Raw genomic sequence first — 19,626 nt, forward strand, 5'->3', positions numbered from 1 at the left:
TCTTGTTCTTGGACTGAAATCCTCTGCTGCCACCAGAACCGTCCTCTGCCGATCGAAAAAAAAAAAAAAAAAAAGAAGGTCCGCCCAAGCTTATTTCCCCTCCCCAGGTTCTGATTCACAGGATCCAAAAAGGACGTGGCGAGTTCCACGGGCCACAGTGGAGCAAGCGACCTGAGATTGACCGCGCTTCGTTGTACCAGCCATGTTGACGTGTTTGGGGGAGGATGCAGCCCACTGGTTCCATGGACACAATGAACCGCGTAAAAAATTCGCATTATTTGTGCCTCCTTTCGATATCTCTTGAAAACACACCGGGCTGGGTTTGCAATGTAGAATTTATCGAATAGAGGCTAAGAGGGAGAGAAAGAGAAGAAAAGAAAAGAAAAGAAAGAGGAAAAGGGGGAATGGAGCCCCCCTTACGTACATGCCCAGAGGTTTCCCATGTCCAGATGACAAAACAACACGCAGCTCTGCTCCAGAGAAGGGGGAGGAAGTGAAGACGGTGAGGGGAGAGAGAGAGAGGACAAAAGACAGCTTATGAAGAAAAATAACAAAGTTGAGAAGGAAGGGGGGGAACGGTGGTACATCTTTGCCCCCTTCAGAGCACCAGACACTTTGACTTCTTCTTCGTCACAGGCGGCTCCAACGCTGCCACAATGGCCTCGTCAAAGACGTTCTTCAGACCCTTCTGCGTCAGCGCCGAGCACTCGACATACTTGACGGCGCCCAGATCGCGCGCCAGACGCTCTCCAGCTCCACCGAAATCGGGCGCTGCCGGTTCCCCTCCAGCTTCGCCAGCGTCGCCCGGTCCTCGCGCAGATCCACCTGGTGCCCACGATCAGACAGGGCACGCCCGGGCAGTGGTGGCGCACCTCCGGGAACCACTTTTCCCGCACGTTCTCGTATGACGCCTGCGACGTCACCGAGAAGCACACCAGGAACACGTCGTCTGCGGATAGGACAGCGGCCGCAGCGGTCGTAGTCCTCCTGCCCCGCCGTGTCGAATAGCCCCAAGGTGTACGGCTCATCGCCAATCATTACCGTCACCGCGTAATTGTCAAACACCGTCGGCACGTACTCGGACGGAAACTTGTTGGTCGTGTATGAGATTAGCAGGCATGTCTTGCCCACCGCGCCATCGCCCACCACCACGCATTTAATCGTCTGCATTCTGCAACCAGTCTTTTTTCCTTCTTGTTTTATAAAAGTCGCGAGAAGACACACAAATAGATGAGAGGAGAAATGCGTCCAAACAGTTTTTAGGGCCGACTTCGTAGGGAGAGGGAGGAGGAAGCAAGAGAGGCCGTATTATGCTTGGGCAGAAAAAGAAAGGAAAAAGGAAAATTACAAGGACTGAGAAATTGAAATGAGAAGGGGGAAAGAAGGGCGAAAAATGGCTGCTTGTGCAATAGTGTCTGGCAGCACGAAAAGCCAACTGTCAACAAGCTCGCGCCCGGCTTTGTCTCTCGGTAGTCTGTGACACACTCGACTGCTATATATTGCACACTTTACAATAGGTAAAAAATGGTTTAGAGCTTGGCAGCCTGCTTCCGCTCGTGGTCGTCCAGGGCCAGCAGCGCCTGCTTCCAGTCGGCAGCCAGATCCTCGTAGCTCTCGAGACCCACGCTGACGCGCAGCAGCGTCGGCTCGGCAGTGACGTCCCAGCCATGGCGCCAGTCCACCAGCGACTCAACGCCGCCCAGCGACCGTGGCGAACGCATGCAGCCTGAGATGGCGGGCCACAAACAGCGCCTGCTCCTTGGAGCGGAAGTTGACGGCAAACACAGCGCCAAAGCCATGCGGGTGCTGCCGGGCCACGTCGAACGGCGGGCAGATCTGCTGCAGCGACGCGTGCTGCACGCTATGGATGGCCTTGCCCACCGAAGTCTGCTCGGCCGAGGGCGTGTGGCAGGCGGTATGCACAGCCAGGCGGCGGTGCGACTCCAGCAGCGCGACGATGCGCTTGGCAGTCGCCGACTGCTGCGTGATCCGCACCGGCAGCGTCTTGAGCGACCGCAGCAGCAGCCAGGCCTCCAGGTTGCCGGCGTTCAGCCCCAGAATGTACCGCGCGTACCGCAGGCTCTCGGCAGTCTTGGTATCCTTGGCAACAACCACGCCCGCCAGCAGGTCGCTGTGGCCGCCCATGTACTTGGTCGCCGAGTGCACAACAATGTCAGCGCCCTGCCGGAACGGGTAGCTGATGGGCGGCGGCGCGAACGTCGCGTCCACCACCAGCTTGGCGCCCGCAGCGTGCGCCCGCAGCGCGTACTTCTCGATATCGAGGACCTCGCCGGTGGGGTTGATCGGCGACTCAATCCACACCAGATCAACGCCAGCGTAGTCGCACTCGGCCCCGACCACCTGCACCCCAGGCACCAGGCCCTGGTACTGCTCAATCACCTTCTTGACGCCAAAGTACGCGTGCCCGATTGCAATCTTCTTGGGCTTCAGCTCCACCAGCACCGCCAGCGACGCCGTCAGCCCCGAGCCGTACAGCACCGCGTGGCCCTCGGTCAGCGTGCTCAGCGCTGCCTCCGCCTTGGTGGTGGTAGCTGTGCCCTCGCGCGCATACACGTAGCGCTGGTCTGGCCCGTAGTTGTTGGCGGTGACCGAGGCAGAGGAGTACTCGTAAATGGTCGACACCGTGATTGGCGCGGCCACATCCGGCGTCACCTGCAGGTGGTCGGCTGCGTGCAAAGCCTGCGTGGACGGCGCCGCAGTATCGTACAGAGGGTTCTTGATCTCAACCATGGGGGTGGTGTCTCTGGGCTTGGCTTCTTGGTTTATACAACTGAAGGAGAGGGAAAATGCTAGTGCCGCTCCCGCTGACGAAACGCCCGGCTCTGCCTTTTATACCCACCGCCCCTGCCCTCCCCCTCATCCCAACTCGCACTCTAACGCTGAGACTTTTGTTTTTGCTGCAGGCCTCGCAGAGTACTACTCAGTCACCTATTCCTTTTTCCCCTCCCTTGTCCTGCTGGGAGGGCTCGAATCCGCAGACGTCAGGACAACAAAGGGGCGATCTCCATTGTATATTTTTAGGTATCTGTGCGACGTTCTCGCCATTCACACCCTCGGCTCAGCGACAGCACATCGTCTGTGCATGGATGAGGCGCAGCCTGCGTTGTGGGATCCGAGTCCGAAAAGAGCACAGTTCCCGGGTGGCTCGGCTCACGCCAGCACACCTTCCGCTCCAAAGACGCCGAACTTGCTGCAAATGAACAATTATGCCCGCGGCTCTACACCTTGACGAACACCTGCCGCGAGTAGGACAGCCTGTTGTATGAAGCAAAGAAAAACGACACCGCCCACAGCGCCCCAACATACATAATCATCCCGAGGTATTGCGAGCCGTGCCTGGAGTTCGCCAGAATTGCGCCACTGACCGGATTACCAATCCACGCGCTCAGCGCCGACAGCGTGTAGAATATGCCTGTGTTGCTGGCCAGCTTATCAATGCCAAACAGCTTGGCTGCTGCCAGCGGCACCAGAGTCCAGTATCCGCCAGAGCCAAATCCATAAATGATCCCCATCACCAGCCCCGAGCCAACGCTGGTAGCAAACGGCCAAATGACTAGAGCACCAATTGTCGAGCAGCCCACGCCAAGCACCAGCGAGTTCAACACGCCGATGTAGTCCGCCGCCACGCCCATTGCCAGCCGCCCCACGGCATTGGAGACATTCGATACGGCGATCATCACCGACGCCGTCTCCGCCCCCACCCCATGGCTGGTCCAGAACTGCGGCAAATACGAAACCGGCACAAGATATGCTGCCGTGGCGAAAGAACACCATCAGGGCCTGTATTGCGAACCGCCGGTCGTGGAACGCCTTCCAGTCGAAATTCCGCAGCGTGCGGCTTTTGTCTTGGAACGGCACCGCGCACAAAGTAGCACGCGATGGCGCCAAATACTATCGTGTACATCGCAGATATGCGCTGGCTCCAGGGGACTCCGATGTGCCGGACAAGGAACTCGGTCAGTGGCGCTATTATCAGCCCACCGACGCCCACACCCGAAAGCGCTAGGCCCGTGGCCATGCCGCGCCGTCTCGTGAACCACCGCGCTGGGGCTGTCGATGCAGGACTGTATACGAGGCCGCAGCCCAGTCCGAAAATTATCCCTTGGGTAAGACAAAATTGCCATGGCTATCAAGTTCATTTAGCGATTAGTGGCCCTTTGACCTGCAATGCCCCCCTTAGATATGCATGCTTTCTTCTTACCTCACTGCAAAAAGACGCCGCGAGCGGACCAACTGCCAAACAGACAACGCCAATAAAGCACAGCAGCCTATATGACCACACTTCGGCCAGCCAGCCCGCCAACATGCCCCAGATGTATATTCCAAAGTACATCAGTGTGCCAATATAACTCAGTGTCTTGATTCGTCCTGGGTCGTTGGCAAAATCGATGCGCCGTCAAGTACTCTTGCTGCACTCCCATGCATGGAGGGACCCACAGGAAAGCCCCGTCAGTATGAAGCAGCTGGCCAGGACGCCGTAGCGAGTGTATTTGGGGAACTCGCTGGTGCAATCCATTGGTGCTGCATTAGTCGGCTGATCTGGCGTGCCAACTATGCTTCTCATTGACCGGCTGGATACCAGGAGCTGCTGGCTCTGCTCGTGTGTGCTTTACTGCTGTGCATTGCAAGTATCTACAAAGAGAAATAGGCAAGGAGCTTGTATATTTGAGAGTTCGGAGTGGGAAGCTTTAGCCAGTATTTATGCTGCCGAAACAATCTTTATCACACCTGTCCTCCCTTGATTCCTGCTTCTTTGCCTGGCACGGAACAACCTGCTTTGGCAGCCCACAGGAGCCGCACCTTTTTAGATGCAAAGATCGACCCCCGGCTTGAACGGCCATTGCGTGTGAATAAGCGTGCTATTACAATAATTTTTCTAAATCCCGCCGTCCTTTTTTATTCTACCCACGACGGGCACTCCGACGGCCCGAGACGGCCCAAACGGAGAATAAACAGGGAATATTGGTCAATCGGGCTTATTTTTTTATCGTATGCTACAAGTATTCGCTGAGGATACAATTTGCTTCAAGCCAGTTTTTTTCTGAGAGTGGCCAGCGTAAAAAAACACCTTCAGATACTCTGGATGCGGAAATTGCCAACTACACAAGTATTTTCACCACGCAACGTGCTTCTAAATCCAGAAATAAGTGACTCAGAGACGGCTGTCTATGCTGCCATACCAACAGATCAATGCCCCTGTGTGACTCGCACTTCATGTAGACGTCCATTATCTGTAACATTGCTGACAAATAGTCCATGCTGTCGAGTAGGCATATGACAATGATGAGCTTGTAAATGTTCTGTGCAGGAAACGCCAACTATGGATGTCCTGCCCTGGTATGTGGATGATTACAGCATCAGCTTAATTTGCATGATGAATGGCTGGAGTATCTGGAATCGGAGATTAAAAAATTTGCGAAAAAAAGCTATGGATTGCACGGCCAATGTGGGCTGTGTCGGGATCCACAAGGAAAGTGCTGCGGGAAGTAATGAGTGGAGGCAGTTCCAGGAAACGGGCATATTTCTGGGTATGAAAAATCTGGAGGCGTTGCCGATGTAGTGTTTGCCTGGGCAGTGGCTCGTGCGAAAATCAAGCAATGCGCGCGCTATCCAGGTCAGAAGCGAGGAGACAGCACGCATTTTTGAGATAAATTACCAGCCCGCTAGTCATCAACCAAAAGGGTGAAAAGGACCTGGTAAATAGGCGGATTCGTATGCTCATGGTACTTTCAAAACCGGAGGAGATACATAGCAGCTCAGAATGTACATAATCAGCGTGACAAACTAGCTGAATCAGCCTTTGCCCGGAAACTAAAATCGTCCCTGGAGGGGCAAAAACGCCAAGAGCACCCCTGGTTCTACAGCCTGACGCTGACATAATTGCCATATTTCTTACTTTTCCCCTAAAGAAAACAACCCCAGCTTGATCGGAAGAAAACTGCAATCTCCGTGCCAAGATTCTATCGGAAATCCAGTTTTTCATGCGAAACTTCTGTTGCTGCGCCGCACCACGCACCCCAAACCCGATTTTCGCAAAAACAAATATATTGTGAGATGTCTTAGTGGTGCTAAAAAACAGCAGTAAACGGCTGGCTTGGCAAAAATAGAATGGCCGCTGGATCGGGTATAAAAAGGCGAATGTCAAGCGTGGGCATTCTCAAATCCATATCATTCACACCAGACAACGTCAAGATACTAAAAAAACACCCCACCAAACCCCTCCCCTACAACTGCCAAGAATGTCTTTCTTCAGCTCGTCCAACAAGCACACTACCGCCAACAAGGTCGTCCTCAGCTCAAAGATTGGTAGCGCCGGTGAAGGCAACAACTCATTTGACGCTCTTGAATACCTGACCGGGTCTCTTGGCAGCGCCGGATCCAGCAGCGGCCCGACATTCTACGCGCAGCAATAGATATAACTTTATACTTTAATCAACTTTGTATCGATTCAAACCGAATATATTTGTGTATTATTCAGTGAAAACTCTCCAGGTGACGTTGCCATGTAGAAAAAGTATTCGGGCTGGATTTGGCCAAGGCGCAGCAAGTGGATATGAGGCAGAGCTATTGTGCACTGTTTCGCAAAAGTATCTCAACCCCAAGATAGGAGACTGCCTCGACAGTTATGCATCAAACATGCTAGTGCAAAGTATCTGTTTTCCGGCGTGTATCAGTAGGACTCTTGTCAACTCTGCCGCAGCCAGCAGCCACCTAGGATCTCCATTTTGCGAAATAAAAAGGTCTTGGCATCATTGACTCACCGTGCGTGTCATCAGAGGTGGCATGTGCGCTAGGGAGGCGGATACAGCCGGAAGCCCCTCCCCAAATTCGGATATGCACCCCTTGATTTCTGAAGGTAATGTCAAGAATGGAATTTCCTGTGGCCGCAGGACCTTGAACCTGTGCCAAACATCAATCTTTGTGGTTGGGGCAAAAGAATACGGGTTAGCTATCAGCTTCATGGTTTGCTTTGTCACGGAAACGTGCGTCAATGTCCTGTGCCACAGAATTGTAGATATGTGTGCCAAGATACAACACGCTTGATCTGTATAAAAGGCTCACGCAGAACCAGTCATCTCAGTCGATTCCTCACCAAACAACCAATCCTCTACATCTACAACACATTCGATCCAAAAAATGACATTGACAGAGAAAACGACCGGCACTACCAAGAAACAGACTAGCCAAGCTCTTCTTCAAGTTGGACAAGACCAACACCCTCAAAACCACTGCCACCAACGACACGCTGACAGACGGCAACAAGACAGGGGTCCTCGATGCTGGCAAGGGCGGCAGCGCCTTTGATGCCCTCGATGCCCTGACCAACGGAGGAACATATACTGGCACATACTACAAGACAAACACGTACACCCATCAATAATCCAGCCCTGTGTGTCTTGTAAATATGCTTCATGTTAAATATTGCAAATATCACCCCATTTACACATAGCTTTTAGTCTAATTGTAAAATCACTGATTCTCGATGAGCCAAAAATGCACGAGCTGGACTCTGATAGGAAAACCTTCTGCAGTGCGTGCGCACTAGGTGAAAAGCATGGGCCTGTGCTATTGGCAGAGATATCCAGATTCAGCAGGACACGCAATGTGAGCAGACAGAGGACCCTCTGATAAAAACTGAGCACACACGGCATACATTATAGCATGCAGTGCTTGTTGGTTTCTGGGATTTGTGATGTAGTTTTTTTTATTTCAAAGGTGGTATACTTCAACAGACTGGCGAGCAGAACGGAGAGAAGTACCTACGGCATTACTTGCTATACAGCCTCAACAACTGACGAATCTGATTCGTCATCCTGAATTGGCCGTGCTGCATAATCGTTGGTCTTGAATGACTGTGGGCTTGCCACAATAGATAGGCTAATGTGTCTGGAGTATCGTTTAAAGTTGAAGCGAAAACCAAACAGCTCAGAACGTATTGTATCTGTTTGACAAACTGGCTGGGTCCTGCTGCTTTCAGAAAGAAAATTTCTCTTGGAGGGAAAAACGCCAAGAACGATCCTTCATACCGCTTGAATACGACAAAATCCACACTTGGCCTACCTACACTTTTACATGAATACTACAGCAGGATCTGGAAGGCTCATTTTTATGCCAAGATTCTATCGGACGGCAGGCTTCAAGCAGGATTTCCTTTGCAGCTGCGCCGCACCGCATACACACTAGTGATGATTTTTTGTAGGTATGAAGGTATGTTGGGTGACTCGATCGTGGGGCTGAAGGCGGCAGTAAAAGGCTGTCTTGGCAAAAGCTTCATGCCGACTGGATCGAGTATAAAATGTGAGTATCGAACAGAGGCATTCTCAAATCCATATCATATACACCAGACAACAAGGCAGTACGACAACAAGTAAAGCTTCCTTCGCCAAGTTCTTTCCCCAAGCCCCTTCACTATCATCAACAATGTCTCTCTACAGCTCCTCCAACAAGCACACTACCGTCAACAAGCCTGTCCTCACCTCAAAGATCGGCAGCGCCGGCGAGGGCAACAACCCTTTCGATACTCTTGAGTACCTGGCCGGGTCCCTTGGCAGCGCTGGATCCAGCAACGGACCATCATACTACTCTAGGCAGTAGGCAATTCTGTATAGTTATAGAGATGTATTTATTCCAAATCAATGTTCTTATGGAAAGATCAGCGAGACCTGAATGGTGTTGGACTGCTACAAAAGGCGTTCCGGCTGGGAAAGACAAAACACAGCCGATGGGTCTTGCGCCAAGTGCCCATGCACTATATCGCGGAAATACCTCAGTTCGAGATAAGAAACTTTTGTCTGTCAGGAAAGCACCGGGTACATCAATACCTTGTGCCTGTTTTCCGACGTGTATCAGCATGATTCTGGTCAGCTCTGCCGCAGCCAGCAGCCACCCGACACCCATCCCTGGCAAAAAAAGGAAAAAAAAAATAGGTCTTGGCACAACTGACTCATTGCGTGTCAGCAGAGGTAGCATGTGCACGGGGCTAAGCCAGCTGGAAGACTCTCCAGGAAAACTCAGATATGCACCCCTTGATTTCTGGGGCAATGCAAAAAGTAGGATTGCCCGTGGCCGCAAGACTTCAAAGATCTGAATATCATACCCGTCGCTGCGTTTGGGGCAAAAGAATACGGGTTAGCTATCAGCTTCATGGTTTGCTTTGTCACAGAAACGTGCATCAATGTCCTGTGCCACAGAATTGTAGATATGTGTGCCAAGATACAGCACACTTTATCCGTATAAAAGGCTCACGCAGAACCAGTCAGCTCAGCCGATTCCTCACCAAACAACCAATCCTCTACATCTACAACACATTCGATCCAAAAATGACATTGACAGAGAAAACGACCGGCACTACCAAGAACAGACTAGCCAAGCTCTTCTTCAAGTTGGACAAGACCAACACCCTCAAAACCACTGCCACCAACGACACGCTGACAGACGGCAACAAGACAGGGGTCCTCGATGCTGGCAAGGGTGGCAGCGCCTTTGACGCCCTCGGTGCGCTGACCACTGGTGGTGGATACACCGGCACATTCTACCGGGTTAATACATACAGCCGCATCTAGAGATGCATGGTTTGCATATACGCGTTATGTTAGATATTGTAAATACGATTGTGTCTACCCTTGCGAGAGTTTGTTTATACAGCGAAGTCAATGCTTTATATACATCCAAAAGCAGAAGCAATTAGACTGCAGGTTCTCAGTACGCTGGTATCAACAATGATCTGTGTGTGGGCCAAGAGTGCGAGGCAATAGGAAATAAGGGCCAGTAGAGAGCGAGGGATAAGACAAAAGGTGTATAGAATACGCATGTGTTGGCAATGCTTGTACATGCGTATATTTCTCTCACAGAAAATCGATAAGCATAAGTGGAGTTTTATGCGATAGAGACATCAAAGAATATATTGGCAGAACCAAAGCCAAAAGAAGAGAGGACAGCGAGTAGGAGACATTTATTGTGCTGCACGAGTTGGTCAGCCCTATATTAGACAAAAAGAAAGGGCTGTGGACAATTTTAGTTCACCATAAACGGACCTTGAGACTATACCATGCCCTGATCCATCAGCATATTTACAACATTATTCATAGCACCTCTGGCCACCAGACCCCATGTAATCAAGATAACATGCATCATTTCTTGATCAGTACTTGCTGGCATCGACAAATGCCCAAGCCCTTGTGTATCAAAGAGCCCTTCATTGAATGCCGCTACAGCGTTGCCACTGCCATCATGCAGCTTCCACAGCTTTGCACACTTATCGATAGTCCATTTGTACTTGGTGCCTGATGCATCCGTAAACTTCCAACCACTATTATTGACTCGATTTCTTGCGTCAATCCGTGTACCAGGCCCGAGGATTGCGGCAAATCCAGAAACATGAATTTCTGACTCTGCTACCAAAAGCACCTGTTCGTAGTTTGTGGCTGTTGTATTTGCAGCCATGTCTATGTCACACATGGTCCGTTCGTCATCATCGCTGTCGTAGCCCCCGATTGCTGCGGAAAGCGTAATCTTGGTTGGCTGAGAATCCAATAAATAGCCGAGCTGGCCGTATATCCTGACCTGCAAAGTAGTGTCTATGTGGCCGCCAAAGATGTTCCAGCCCTTCTTGTTCTTGCGTTTGACAATGGTAAAGATATTTTCACTCATAGTTCACAATAATAGTCACCAAAAACTGAGGAAAGGAATACAGATGTTGACATTCGGGCAACCCCATGCCCTTCGCCACCATGTGTAAATCCAAGTCCCCACCTGTATAAACATTGTGGGCCGGAACGGCCCCATCCTCCCCTTTTCTCCTCAGCAATTTCTAGTCATATTCATTCCATAAAGCTCACAACTACTGGACTCTCTGAAGGTTAACAACAGAGACTGACAAGAGGGTATTTAAGCAAACGCCGAGCGCGGATACGGAGCCCTTAGCTAAGTCACGCACAGTCCTGGATAAAAATGCACCATTCTCAGCGAGTACACTACCTTGGGTACGACGGAACAATCCTAGCGGCATGACATATATACGATTCGATGTCGAGCAAGTATGATTCAGGTGCCCTGAACGCACATGGAGTGCGGTGCGATGCACAGCTGCAGAATCTGCCGAGGCAGGTGCCTATGCAGCACATAGGTGGTGGCTCCCGCTTTATATATAGTTTGCGAGAGAAGTGCCATCAGTCGCCGTTTAGCCAGTCATCGTGGGAGTCAAGGCGGCCAGTAGAATCAAGGTGTTCGAGTGTGGCAGCGGCCCACTTGTGATGAGGCCATCATACGGGTCACCACCACAGCTCGGATCCATGGAGTCGTCTAGCCCAAGGTCAGCTTATGTATCTTTCTCCCTAAGCAGACCGCAAATTAGCTATGGGCCAGTGCCACATTCCAGTATGGGCCACCAGCATGGAACGGCGTCGCAGCACCATCCAGCGATATCATGCAGCGATCAGTGCCGCTGCCACCACTGCTATTGGTGCAATGGCTGCTGCGGAGGGTAGCTACAGGACATTTGGCGAGAAAGGCATTCCTAGGAATATTTCAGTAGCTGCTACATTTGAAACAGCAATTCGGCTCGGCTCGGCGCAGGAACCGGAATCAGCTCTCATGGATTTGTGGGCTGACGTTTTCTGCTCCAGATATCTTTTTGCTCTCCATTTGAATTCAAACTTTGTTCATTACTAAGCAAATGCAGCGCACACCCATTCTAAGTGCCTGCCGACGCATTCCGCTGGGTCAACCACTGGCATTACGGAATTTTGCCAGCAGAGCGAACCTAGCCACAGCAGGAGCACCGATCCTTTTGGCTCGACATGTACAGCTGGGACAGCAGCAGCAGCTACACCAAAAATTCACTCAGCATCGTACATACGCATCAAGCAGTCGTGGACGCGAGATCGCCAGCACAATGGGCAACCTCCTGATTGTTGGCAGCGTAGTAGGCATGTTTGGATACATCGTATATGTTCTGTACGACAATATGTTTGCCGAACATGGCGTCACGCGTGTCTATAACGAGAGCCTTGACTTGGTCCGTGCCAACCCAGAGATCACTGGGTTGCTCGGCAGTACCATATCCGGATTCGGCGAGCCCACACATAGCCAGCGCCAGCGCCAGCGCTCGATTGCTCATCGTGAGTTTGTTGACCCGCAGGGCCGCAAGCGTATGACGATGAAGTACTATGTCGAAGATGCCCACCATGTCACACCCTACCTGGGAGTGGTCAAGGTAGATTTGGCTGAATCTCCTGTGACAAAATCATGGGATTTCAACTATATCGTTGTTGATATGTATCAGAAGCAGAACGGGGCGGTGGGCGGCGAGCCGATCGGTCGAATCGAGGTCTTGCTTACTGAGGAGTTTGCAAAGGAGGTGCGCGAGTTCCAGAGCAAGGCGCGGAACCGCAGGTTCTCCACCGACACCAAAGGCAGCAGCGACGGCTCATGGTTCAGTGTCCTACACCCATCCAACTGGCGTCAGTGAGCAATAAAATTAGTGTCAACTCGTAGGCGGTACAACTTGCTGGTGATTAATATAAGGGGAGTGTTCTTCCATCTTTCATTATTCACCCCATTGCGAATGCAAAGACGCGGCGGCGGGGAGAAACAACTTTCTGAATATATCCGGCCTAATACAGCCGATTCGCGGGGGGTGCAGCCTTTAGATATTAATGACCGGAAAGCATACGCATATACCAGCTGGGGATGCTGGGGATGCTGGGGATGTGGGGGATTCATAATAGAGGCAATGGCATCGGGTCTATATCAGGTCTATTCAGCATATGTAGAAATGGCCGCTTCGCCACTGCTCCCTGTGTTGTGGTTAATGTGGGACAGCACGCTAGGGAATACTAGAGCTAGCAAATCCTTAATTTGCACTTGCCCCAGTGTAATCCCCAGGTTGCAACTCGAGGGCTGCATCGTGGGTGTGTATCTCGCCATTGGCGCGGGCCAGCGCATATATGGCGTGCGCCGCTGGTGGAGGTGTGCATTTGGTATGCAGTGGACACGTAAGTAATCTATTGGAGTCAGCATGAAACCAAGACCGTCTATGCAACCCGCGGCATAACAAAAGTTGCAGGATAGGAGCACCTAGCTAGTTTCTGGAGAGTATCTATGCGAGGTATAATCTGCCCCAGTGGTACCTCGAAAGGATATTTAATTTTTTACACTGGAGCAACTGGTGTGGAGAGCTGGGCAGGTGGTGGGGGGACGATATTGCCTATTACATTATCTACAATATTAATCTTTGCAAAATCTACACCTTTTTCCTGGAGTATGGCCCGCTTTTATGTGTTTCTCCTCCTCCAATGTGCATGTCGAAAAGACATGCGGGTGTGTTTTCCTTGAATCCCGCTTGTTTTCCCCGATACCATGACTGAGGTGAGCGCTGGATGGCACGATGGCATGTCTGCACCAGGTGAGGGGTGCGGAGGGGGCGGGGAGGCTGGCAATGGTTAATGAAAAATCTTTTTTGCCGATAATGCAACGAGGGCTCGGGGTTGGTTCATGCCCATGCGAGTTTATGCTATAAAGTAGTCCACGCGGGCCTGGTCTTGACTGAAGAAAGAACCATCACCAATAGAGCACTGTTAGATTTCAACAACACGTCCTTATTGCCTCGCCTTCCCCGCAACCCCCTCAGCCTAGCCTTCAACCGCCCAACCCCCTCATATAGCCCTGTCATAGTCGCCGCCAACTGACTTCCTCTTCACCTTTGACGAACATCAGTACCTTTTCTCGCGACTTTTATTTGGATTTTTCTTGTTATTCTCATCCATTCTCTAGCAGACAACGAAAAGTCACATTCCCCTCCCTCTACCTCATTCGCCTACTACATACACAATGATGCTTAAGGCCGTTCTCAGTGTTTTCGCAGTGGCTATTGTCGCCGCTGCCAACGAGTCGCCCGAACATGGTGACGTCAATGTCAATGTGCGGATTGCCGGCATGCCCGCAGCTGTGCGGCAGTCTAGCGGTCTGCCCCTGTTCAACATCCTGCCGCGCTTCTCCACGCCCAGCGTCTCTGCCCGGGCGCGCGTCGATTCCGCTTCTGAGGCCGCAACTGAGGCACCTGCTTCCACTGAGGCACCTGCTACCAACACACCTGCTGCCAATACTCCTGCTGCCGTGGTTCCCGAGACTATGTCGGCGGCGTCGGTGACTGATCCCGCCATGATTGCTCTGTCTGAGATGGCCGAGAATGCCAAGAACTCTGTCGACCTGGCTTCGCGCATCATTGCCAACGGCATTACCGCCAACCACCAGCCAGCGGAGAGCGTGATTCAGGCCAGGATTGGCCAGCTCCAGCCCGCTGCTGAACCCGCTGTGCCCGCCACCTCTGCCACTGTCGCATCGTCGACTGCTGCCCCCGAGACATCGGCCACTGCTGCTGCTACATCGCAGACTGCTGCGTCCGACACAGCGGTCCCCGTATCGTCGGCGCCTGTCCAGAGCCTTCAGGTCTCGCCCAGCCCGATCCTGGCCGAGTCTGCCACTGGAACCCCGCATGCAGCCAACCGTATTGACACGATTGCGTCGTCGTCTAATGCCTCCGATCTATCGGCTTCGGCCACAGCTGTCTCGTCCACGGCTGCTGCTGAGTCCTCTTCAGCTTCTCTGGCAGGCACCTCCGTCTCGGCTGCCCGTGCGGAGTCCGCTTCGGCAGAGTCATCTGCCACTGCTGCTGCTGAGTCGGCGTCCGAGACCGTTGCTTCGACCTCGGCTTGTCCCTGCCGCGATCCTCATCAGGATCTATGGCCCGTGCTGACTCTGTATCTGCCGACTCGTCATCGGCCAGCCTTACGCACTGCTGCCTCGTCTGTGGAGGCCGACTCTTCGTCGGGAGCAGCAGCGGCTACCTCAGGCACCGCTGCCCGCGCTGATACTGTCTCTGCTGACTCGTCGATCGGCCACTGTTGCCTCGTCGGGCGAGTGTCCTCGTCTCGGCTGAGTCATCCTCTGTCTTGGCTGAGTCATCCTCTGTCTCGGCTGCCACTATCTCAGGTCCGGCTGCTCGTGCTGATCCTGTTTCCGCAGACTCGTCCTCTGCCTCAGTTGCCTCGTCGGTGTCCGCCGCCTCTTCGTCAGTCTCGGCTGCTTCCACCTCGGGTGCTGCCTGTGCGTGCTGATACTGACTCAGTTGAGAGCTCTGTGTCGCCGGCTACTTTGGTCAGGTCCAGCTTCGGTATTTCCAGCTCGGCTGCTCCTGTGTCGTCGTCTGCCTCTTGCAGACAGCACTGCGGCTCCTGCCGTGACTTCGGTTGTTGCCGAGTCGAACTCGGCTGCTCCTGGCCGTAGCCTTCAGTTGTTGCCGAGTTCGACCTCAGTGCTGCTCCGGCCGTCGACCTCGGTTGTTGCCGAGTCGAGCTCGGCTGCTCCTGCCGTGACTTCGGGTTGTTGCTCGAGGTCGAGATCGCGTGATGCTCCCCGTCGCCTCGGTTGTTGCTGAGTCGAGCTCGGCTGCTCCGGCGTCAACCTCGGTTGCTGCTCCGGCGTCGACTTCAGTTGTTGCCGAATCGACTTCGGCTGCTGTTCCAGCATCGACCTCTGTTGCTGTTCCAGCATCGACCTCTGTTGCTGCTCCAGCGTCGACCTCTGTTGCTGCTCCGGCTTCTACCTCTGTTGCCGCTCCGATGTCGACTTCGGCTGCTGCCCCGGATTCTACCTTGGCTGCTGCCCCTGCATCGACCTCGATTGCCGCCCCCGCATCGACCTCAGTTGCTGCTCCGGCCACTACTTCGGCTGTTGCTCCTGCTTCAAGCTCGGCCTCGATGATGACTGCTAAGCCCGGAACTCAGATTGCCGAGAACATTGCGGCCACCTCGGTGTCGATTGCGCCGGGTCATCGATCTCGGTCGCTTCGACGATGGTCAGCATTGTGTCTGTGCGTGCGATCACTCTCCTGCCTGATTCTAACATTGCGGGGATCTCCGATCTCTCGATGTCGGTTAACATGGGTATCCAGCAGGCTACTGCTGCCACAACCGGCACCGCTGTCACCGCTGCCACCGCTGTCACTGCTGCTGCTTCCACCTCTGCCTCCGCTGCCACCGCCACTGCTGCCCGTTTCTTCCGTCAGCCCTGCTGATGTTGCCCCGATCACCAACATTGTGCCGGCCACCATCGTGATCGCGCCTGTTGCTGCTGCTGCCGCGCCGCCGCCGCTGTCACCCAGTCACCACTGTCACTGTTGCCACCTCTTCTATCTTGGCTGCTACCTCGTCTGCGTCTCCTGCCAGCCAGTCTGGTGCTGACAACGCCGACAGTACCCCTGCTGCCCAGCCCGAGACGACCGAGGTCCAGCAGGTCGATGACTCTGGCATGGCTCCCGCTCCCGAGGCCGCCAGCGACGGCGAGCAGCAGCAGCAGCAGCAGCAGGAGCCATCCAATGAGCAGTCCCAGCACGACGGCCCAGCCAACAACCAGCGCCGTAACGACCGCCGCGGTCGCCGTCGTCAGGACCGCAACCGCAGCAACGACCGCGCTGGCCGCTCGGGTCCTACTGAGCAGATGCGCGTTGCTGTCGTCGACAACCAGTTCCAGCCGCTCATGATGACCGAGGCGCTGGCTGCCCGCTCGAGTACCACGGCTCGTCGGCGTGCCTCGAGGATAGCGCCAAGAACCAGTACCGGAGTGCGTGTGGGCAAGGTGATCCGTGTCACATGCCCCTCGGCGCTACCTGCCAAGCCACCCCGGGCGTCGCCAGGGCCACTACGTGCGAGGCATAAGCAGCATGGCCCACCATAGCACCTGCCTACGCCCTGCTGCAGAACAGGCTCTTTCGTGAGCTGCTCTGCATCTTCGTCTGCAAAACCCCCCCATCTCCTCCGTTTTCCCGTGCAAGCCATCTCCCTTCTCTCCTCCACCATGGCTGCAAGTCTCTACATCTGTCCTCTATTCCTGGGTGGCCCTGTTGTCCCCAGCGTTCTTCCTTCCTCCATCAGCCGCCTCACAAGCTACACTTTCCCGTGCTTTCTTGCTCATACCAGCATTTTCTATATAAATCACATGACCATTACTGTGGGGTTTGCTGATGTCTTGGCTCCATGTCTTCGCGGTACTTGGCGAGCATCACTCTGCTGCCATTGTATTTTCCCGCACCCGACTTCTGGCTTGGTAATCTTGGCCAGTTCTTGACCTAGCACTGTGCAACAAATAAGAGTCCGGGTGTGGCTAGAGAACGCAGCTAAAAAGGAACACCAGGGCCTGCGCTATTGCTCTCTTGCCCAATATTTCCATCGCTCTGCTCTCTTCTTTCCACTCTCGCTGTCCGTTACGCCTCATAATACTGCTATTTTTCTACTCTAATATGCCCTCTCTCTTGGCCTCCGTGCCGACCAGCTCACTGTTCTGGTGGGCCACACCCAAGAACCTGACTGCCGGCCTGGTCGCCTATCTTTCGTACGAGATAATCTACGCCTTGTACTTTTCGCCGCTGCGCAACGTGCCCGGTTCTTTCTGGGCGCGCATTAGCAAAATTCGGACGCTCATTAGTGACATTAAGGGCGACGAGCCCGAGTACATCATTGCGAACCAGGAAAAGTACGGCAGCGTGTTTATGCTGGAGCCATACAAAGTGGCCATATGCGACCCGAGCGATTGCCGACTTGTGCTGAGCACGCACGCGTTCAGGAAGGACAGGCAGTACGGCAACATTGAGTTTTTGGAGCCCAACATGTTCCTAACCGTCGACCCAGAGCTCAACAAGCAGCGGCGGCGGCAAATCGGCCCAGCGCTGGAATGGCGAGTCTGCGCAGGATGGAGCCCAAGATTCTGGCTGCCGGCGTTGTAACGTTGGTTGACAAGTGGGGAGCCCTGGCGGATGCGGCAGAGAATGGCGAGGCAAAGGTCAGCTACTTTTACGACTTCTCGATGATGACGTTCGATGTCATTGGCACGCTGGGCTTTGGCAAGATGCACCGGCCGGTGCTGACCTCTGACGACCGGCGCATTGTGCGCTGGGTTAACCGCGCCTTTACGCTGATGTTCATGGAGGCCATCCTCCCTTTCCTCAAGCATTCGCCTTTCAACCGCATCTTGCGGCCGCTGTACCAAGACGCAAGCGATTTCATTACCTTTGGCAATGCAGCAATCAAGCAGCGCAAACAGGAGCTGGAGCAGATCGATGAGGCCCACAGCGATGAGAAGCCAGCAGATATTCTGCAGAGCCTGATTGACGCCGAGGATCCAGAGTCCAAGGTTCGTATGACTTCCGGACAAGTCACCTCAGAAAACATCATTACGCTGATGGCTGGTACGGACACAACAAGCAATACACTGTCTTGGGGTATACACTTGCTTCTGCTACACCAAAGTACCACCGGCGCGCTGTCGAGGAGGTGCGTAGCCAGTTCACGCCAGACCATGTAATCACGTTCGACGAGGCCAAAGCGAGGCTGCCGTATTTGGAGGCATGTGTTATGAGACTCTGCGCCTGCGTCCGGTATCAGGGAACTTGCCTAGAATCATCCCGCGCGGCGGCGTCGTGATCCAGGGGTACTTCATCCCGAGGGATACTCGTGCTCGGTATGTCTGGCCGGCGCCAACATGAACCCTGATACTTGGAAGCGCCCGCACGTCTTCTACCCCGGTCGGTTTGTTGACTGCGACTATAACAAGCACCAGGTGCTGACCTTCAGCGCTGGTGTGCGAGTGTGCCCCGGAAGAAACCTGGCAATGGTTGAAATCATGACGACCCTGGCCAATGTGCTGAACCGCTTTGACCTGAGGCTGCCTGAGGACTCGCTGTTCAAGCCTGATATCCGCGACCAGCATGGGCTTCCTATCATCATGCCGCGCAATAACGCAGTAACCTCTGCTCCGATGTTCCCAGACCGCGACTGTAATGTCGTTATCAGCCGGCGCAAGTAATCATTATGCCTTGTACATGCGTATTTCTTTCTTACATTCCAATATTTAACGCACACCTCTGGCCTGCTTTTCTGCTCTGCTCTGGCTCGACATGTGCGGAAATTGACCCAAAAATAGACACGGTATATGCCTGGATGAGAGCTTATTTAAATACGGGTGAGCAAGGGGCTAAGCCACCTGAATGGGGTAGGCCAGGCGTAGCAAAATTAGAAAAGCCCGGCGAGCCCATCACCGCTGCGATTGCTGCTGCCACCGCCAAGGGAACAGCCAATCCTGGCTGCAAATCGACTGCGCCGTTTGGCTCAGTGGTCGAGCTGGGCTCTTTCTCGGAGCTTTCGAGTGTGCTGGTCGGCGAGGGAGTGCTTGTAGGCTTATGTGTCGATGTCGGTGTTGGCGTCAGTGTCGGCGTCTGAGAACCAGCCAGCGCCTGGGCACGGCTCAGGTACCCAGCCGGCACGTCGGCACAAAGGCCGCCGTAGGGCAGTGGTGCCATACAGCCTAACAGCCTTTTCGTAGTCGCCCGGCTTGCCCAAGTACTTTGCGTCATTGATATTCATGTTGACTTGGTAGAAGATGCTCGCCCATGAGACAGACGCTGCCGACACGTACGACTTTGTATTGGTGATCTTTGGCGCATCCTTGATGAGGTCCTCGCCATAAACAGCACTAGCCAGAATAGCCAGCGGGAGTGTGAGTATCAGACGCATTATGCTATGTATTTAAGGTAATGTAGTGTTTGGAGGGTAG

The 19,626-nt window shown here is 53.6% G+C and overlaps 3 protein-coding genes across 3 annotated transcripts; 2 read left to right on the forward strand and 1 right to left on the reverse strand.

The window, feature by feature from the left end:
* Positions 1–598: 598 nt before the first annotated feature.
* Positions 599–1,170, reverse strand: DL89DRAFT_297375 (cell division control protein 42; the record flags this gene model as incomplete). The annotated part of the gene is made up of 4 exons (XM_040890745.1): positions 599–715; positions 745–825; positions 852–984; positions 1,022–1,170. The coding sequence occupies 4 exons, from the start codon at positions 1,168–1,170 to the stop codon at positions 599–601; spliced, it is 480 nt and encodes a 159-aa protein (XP_040739254.1).
* Positions 1,171–6,981: 5,811 nt separating this feature from the next.
* DL89DRAFT_272362 (uncharacterized protein) lies at positions 6,982–7,402 on the forward strand (the record flags this gene model as incomplete). The annotated part of the gene is made up of 2 exons (XM_040888984.1): positions 6,982–7,004; positions 7,201–7,402. 2 exons carry the CDS (start codon positions 6,982–6,984, stop codon positions 7,400–7,402), a joined length of 225 nt encoding a protein of 74 aa, XP_040739255.1.
* An 11,229-nt stretch (positions 7,403–18,631) lies between these two features.
* DL89DRAFT_186933 (uncharacterized protein) lies at positions 18,632–19,626 on the forward strand. Its single transcript, XM_040883962.1, has one exon. It carries the CDS (start codon positions 18,885–18,887, stop codon positions 19,290–19,292), a length of 408 nt encoding a protein of 135 aa, XP_040739256.1. The 5' UTR covers positions 18,632–18,884; the 3' UTR covers positions 19,293–19,626.

The sequence above is a fragment of the Linderina pennispora genome (genome assembly GCF_002104995.1).
Source record: "Linderina pennispora strain ATCC 12442 chromosome Unknown DL89scaffold_94, whole genome shotgun sequence".
Lineage (NCBI taxonomy): Eukaryota > Fungi > Kickxellomycota > Kickxellomycetes > Kickxellales > Kickxellaceae > Linderina > Linderina pennispora.

What these genes read in the sequence shown, in the direction of transcription:
- DL89DRAFT_186933 (XM_040883962.1), top strand. Translation starts at nt 18,885, where the DNA reads ATGCCTTGTACATGCGTATTTCTTTCTTACATTCCAATATTTAACGCA.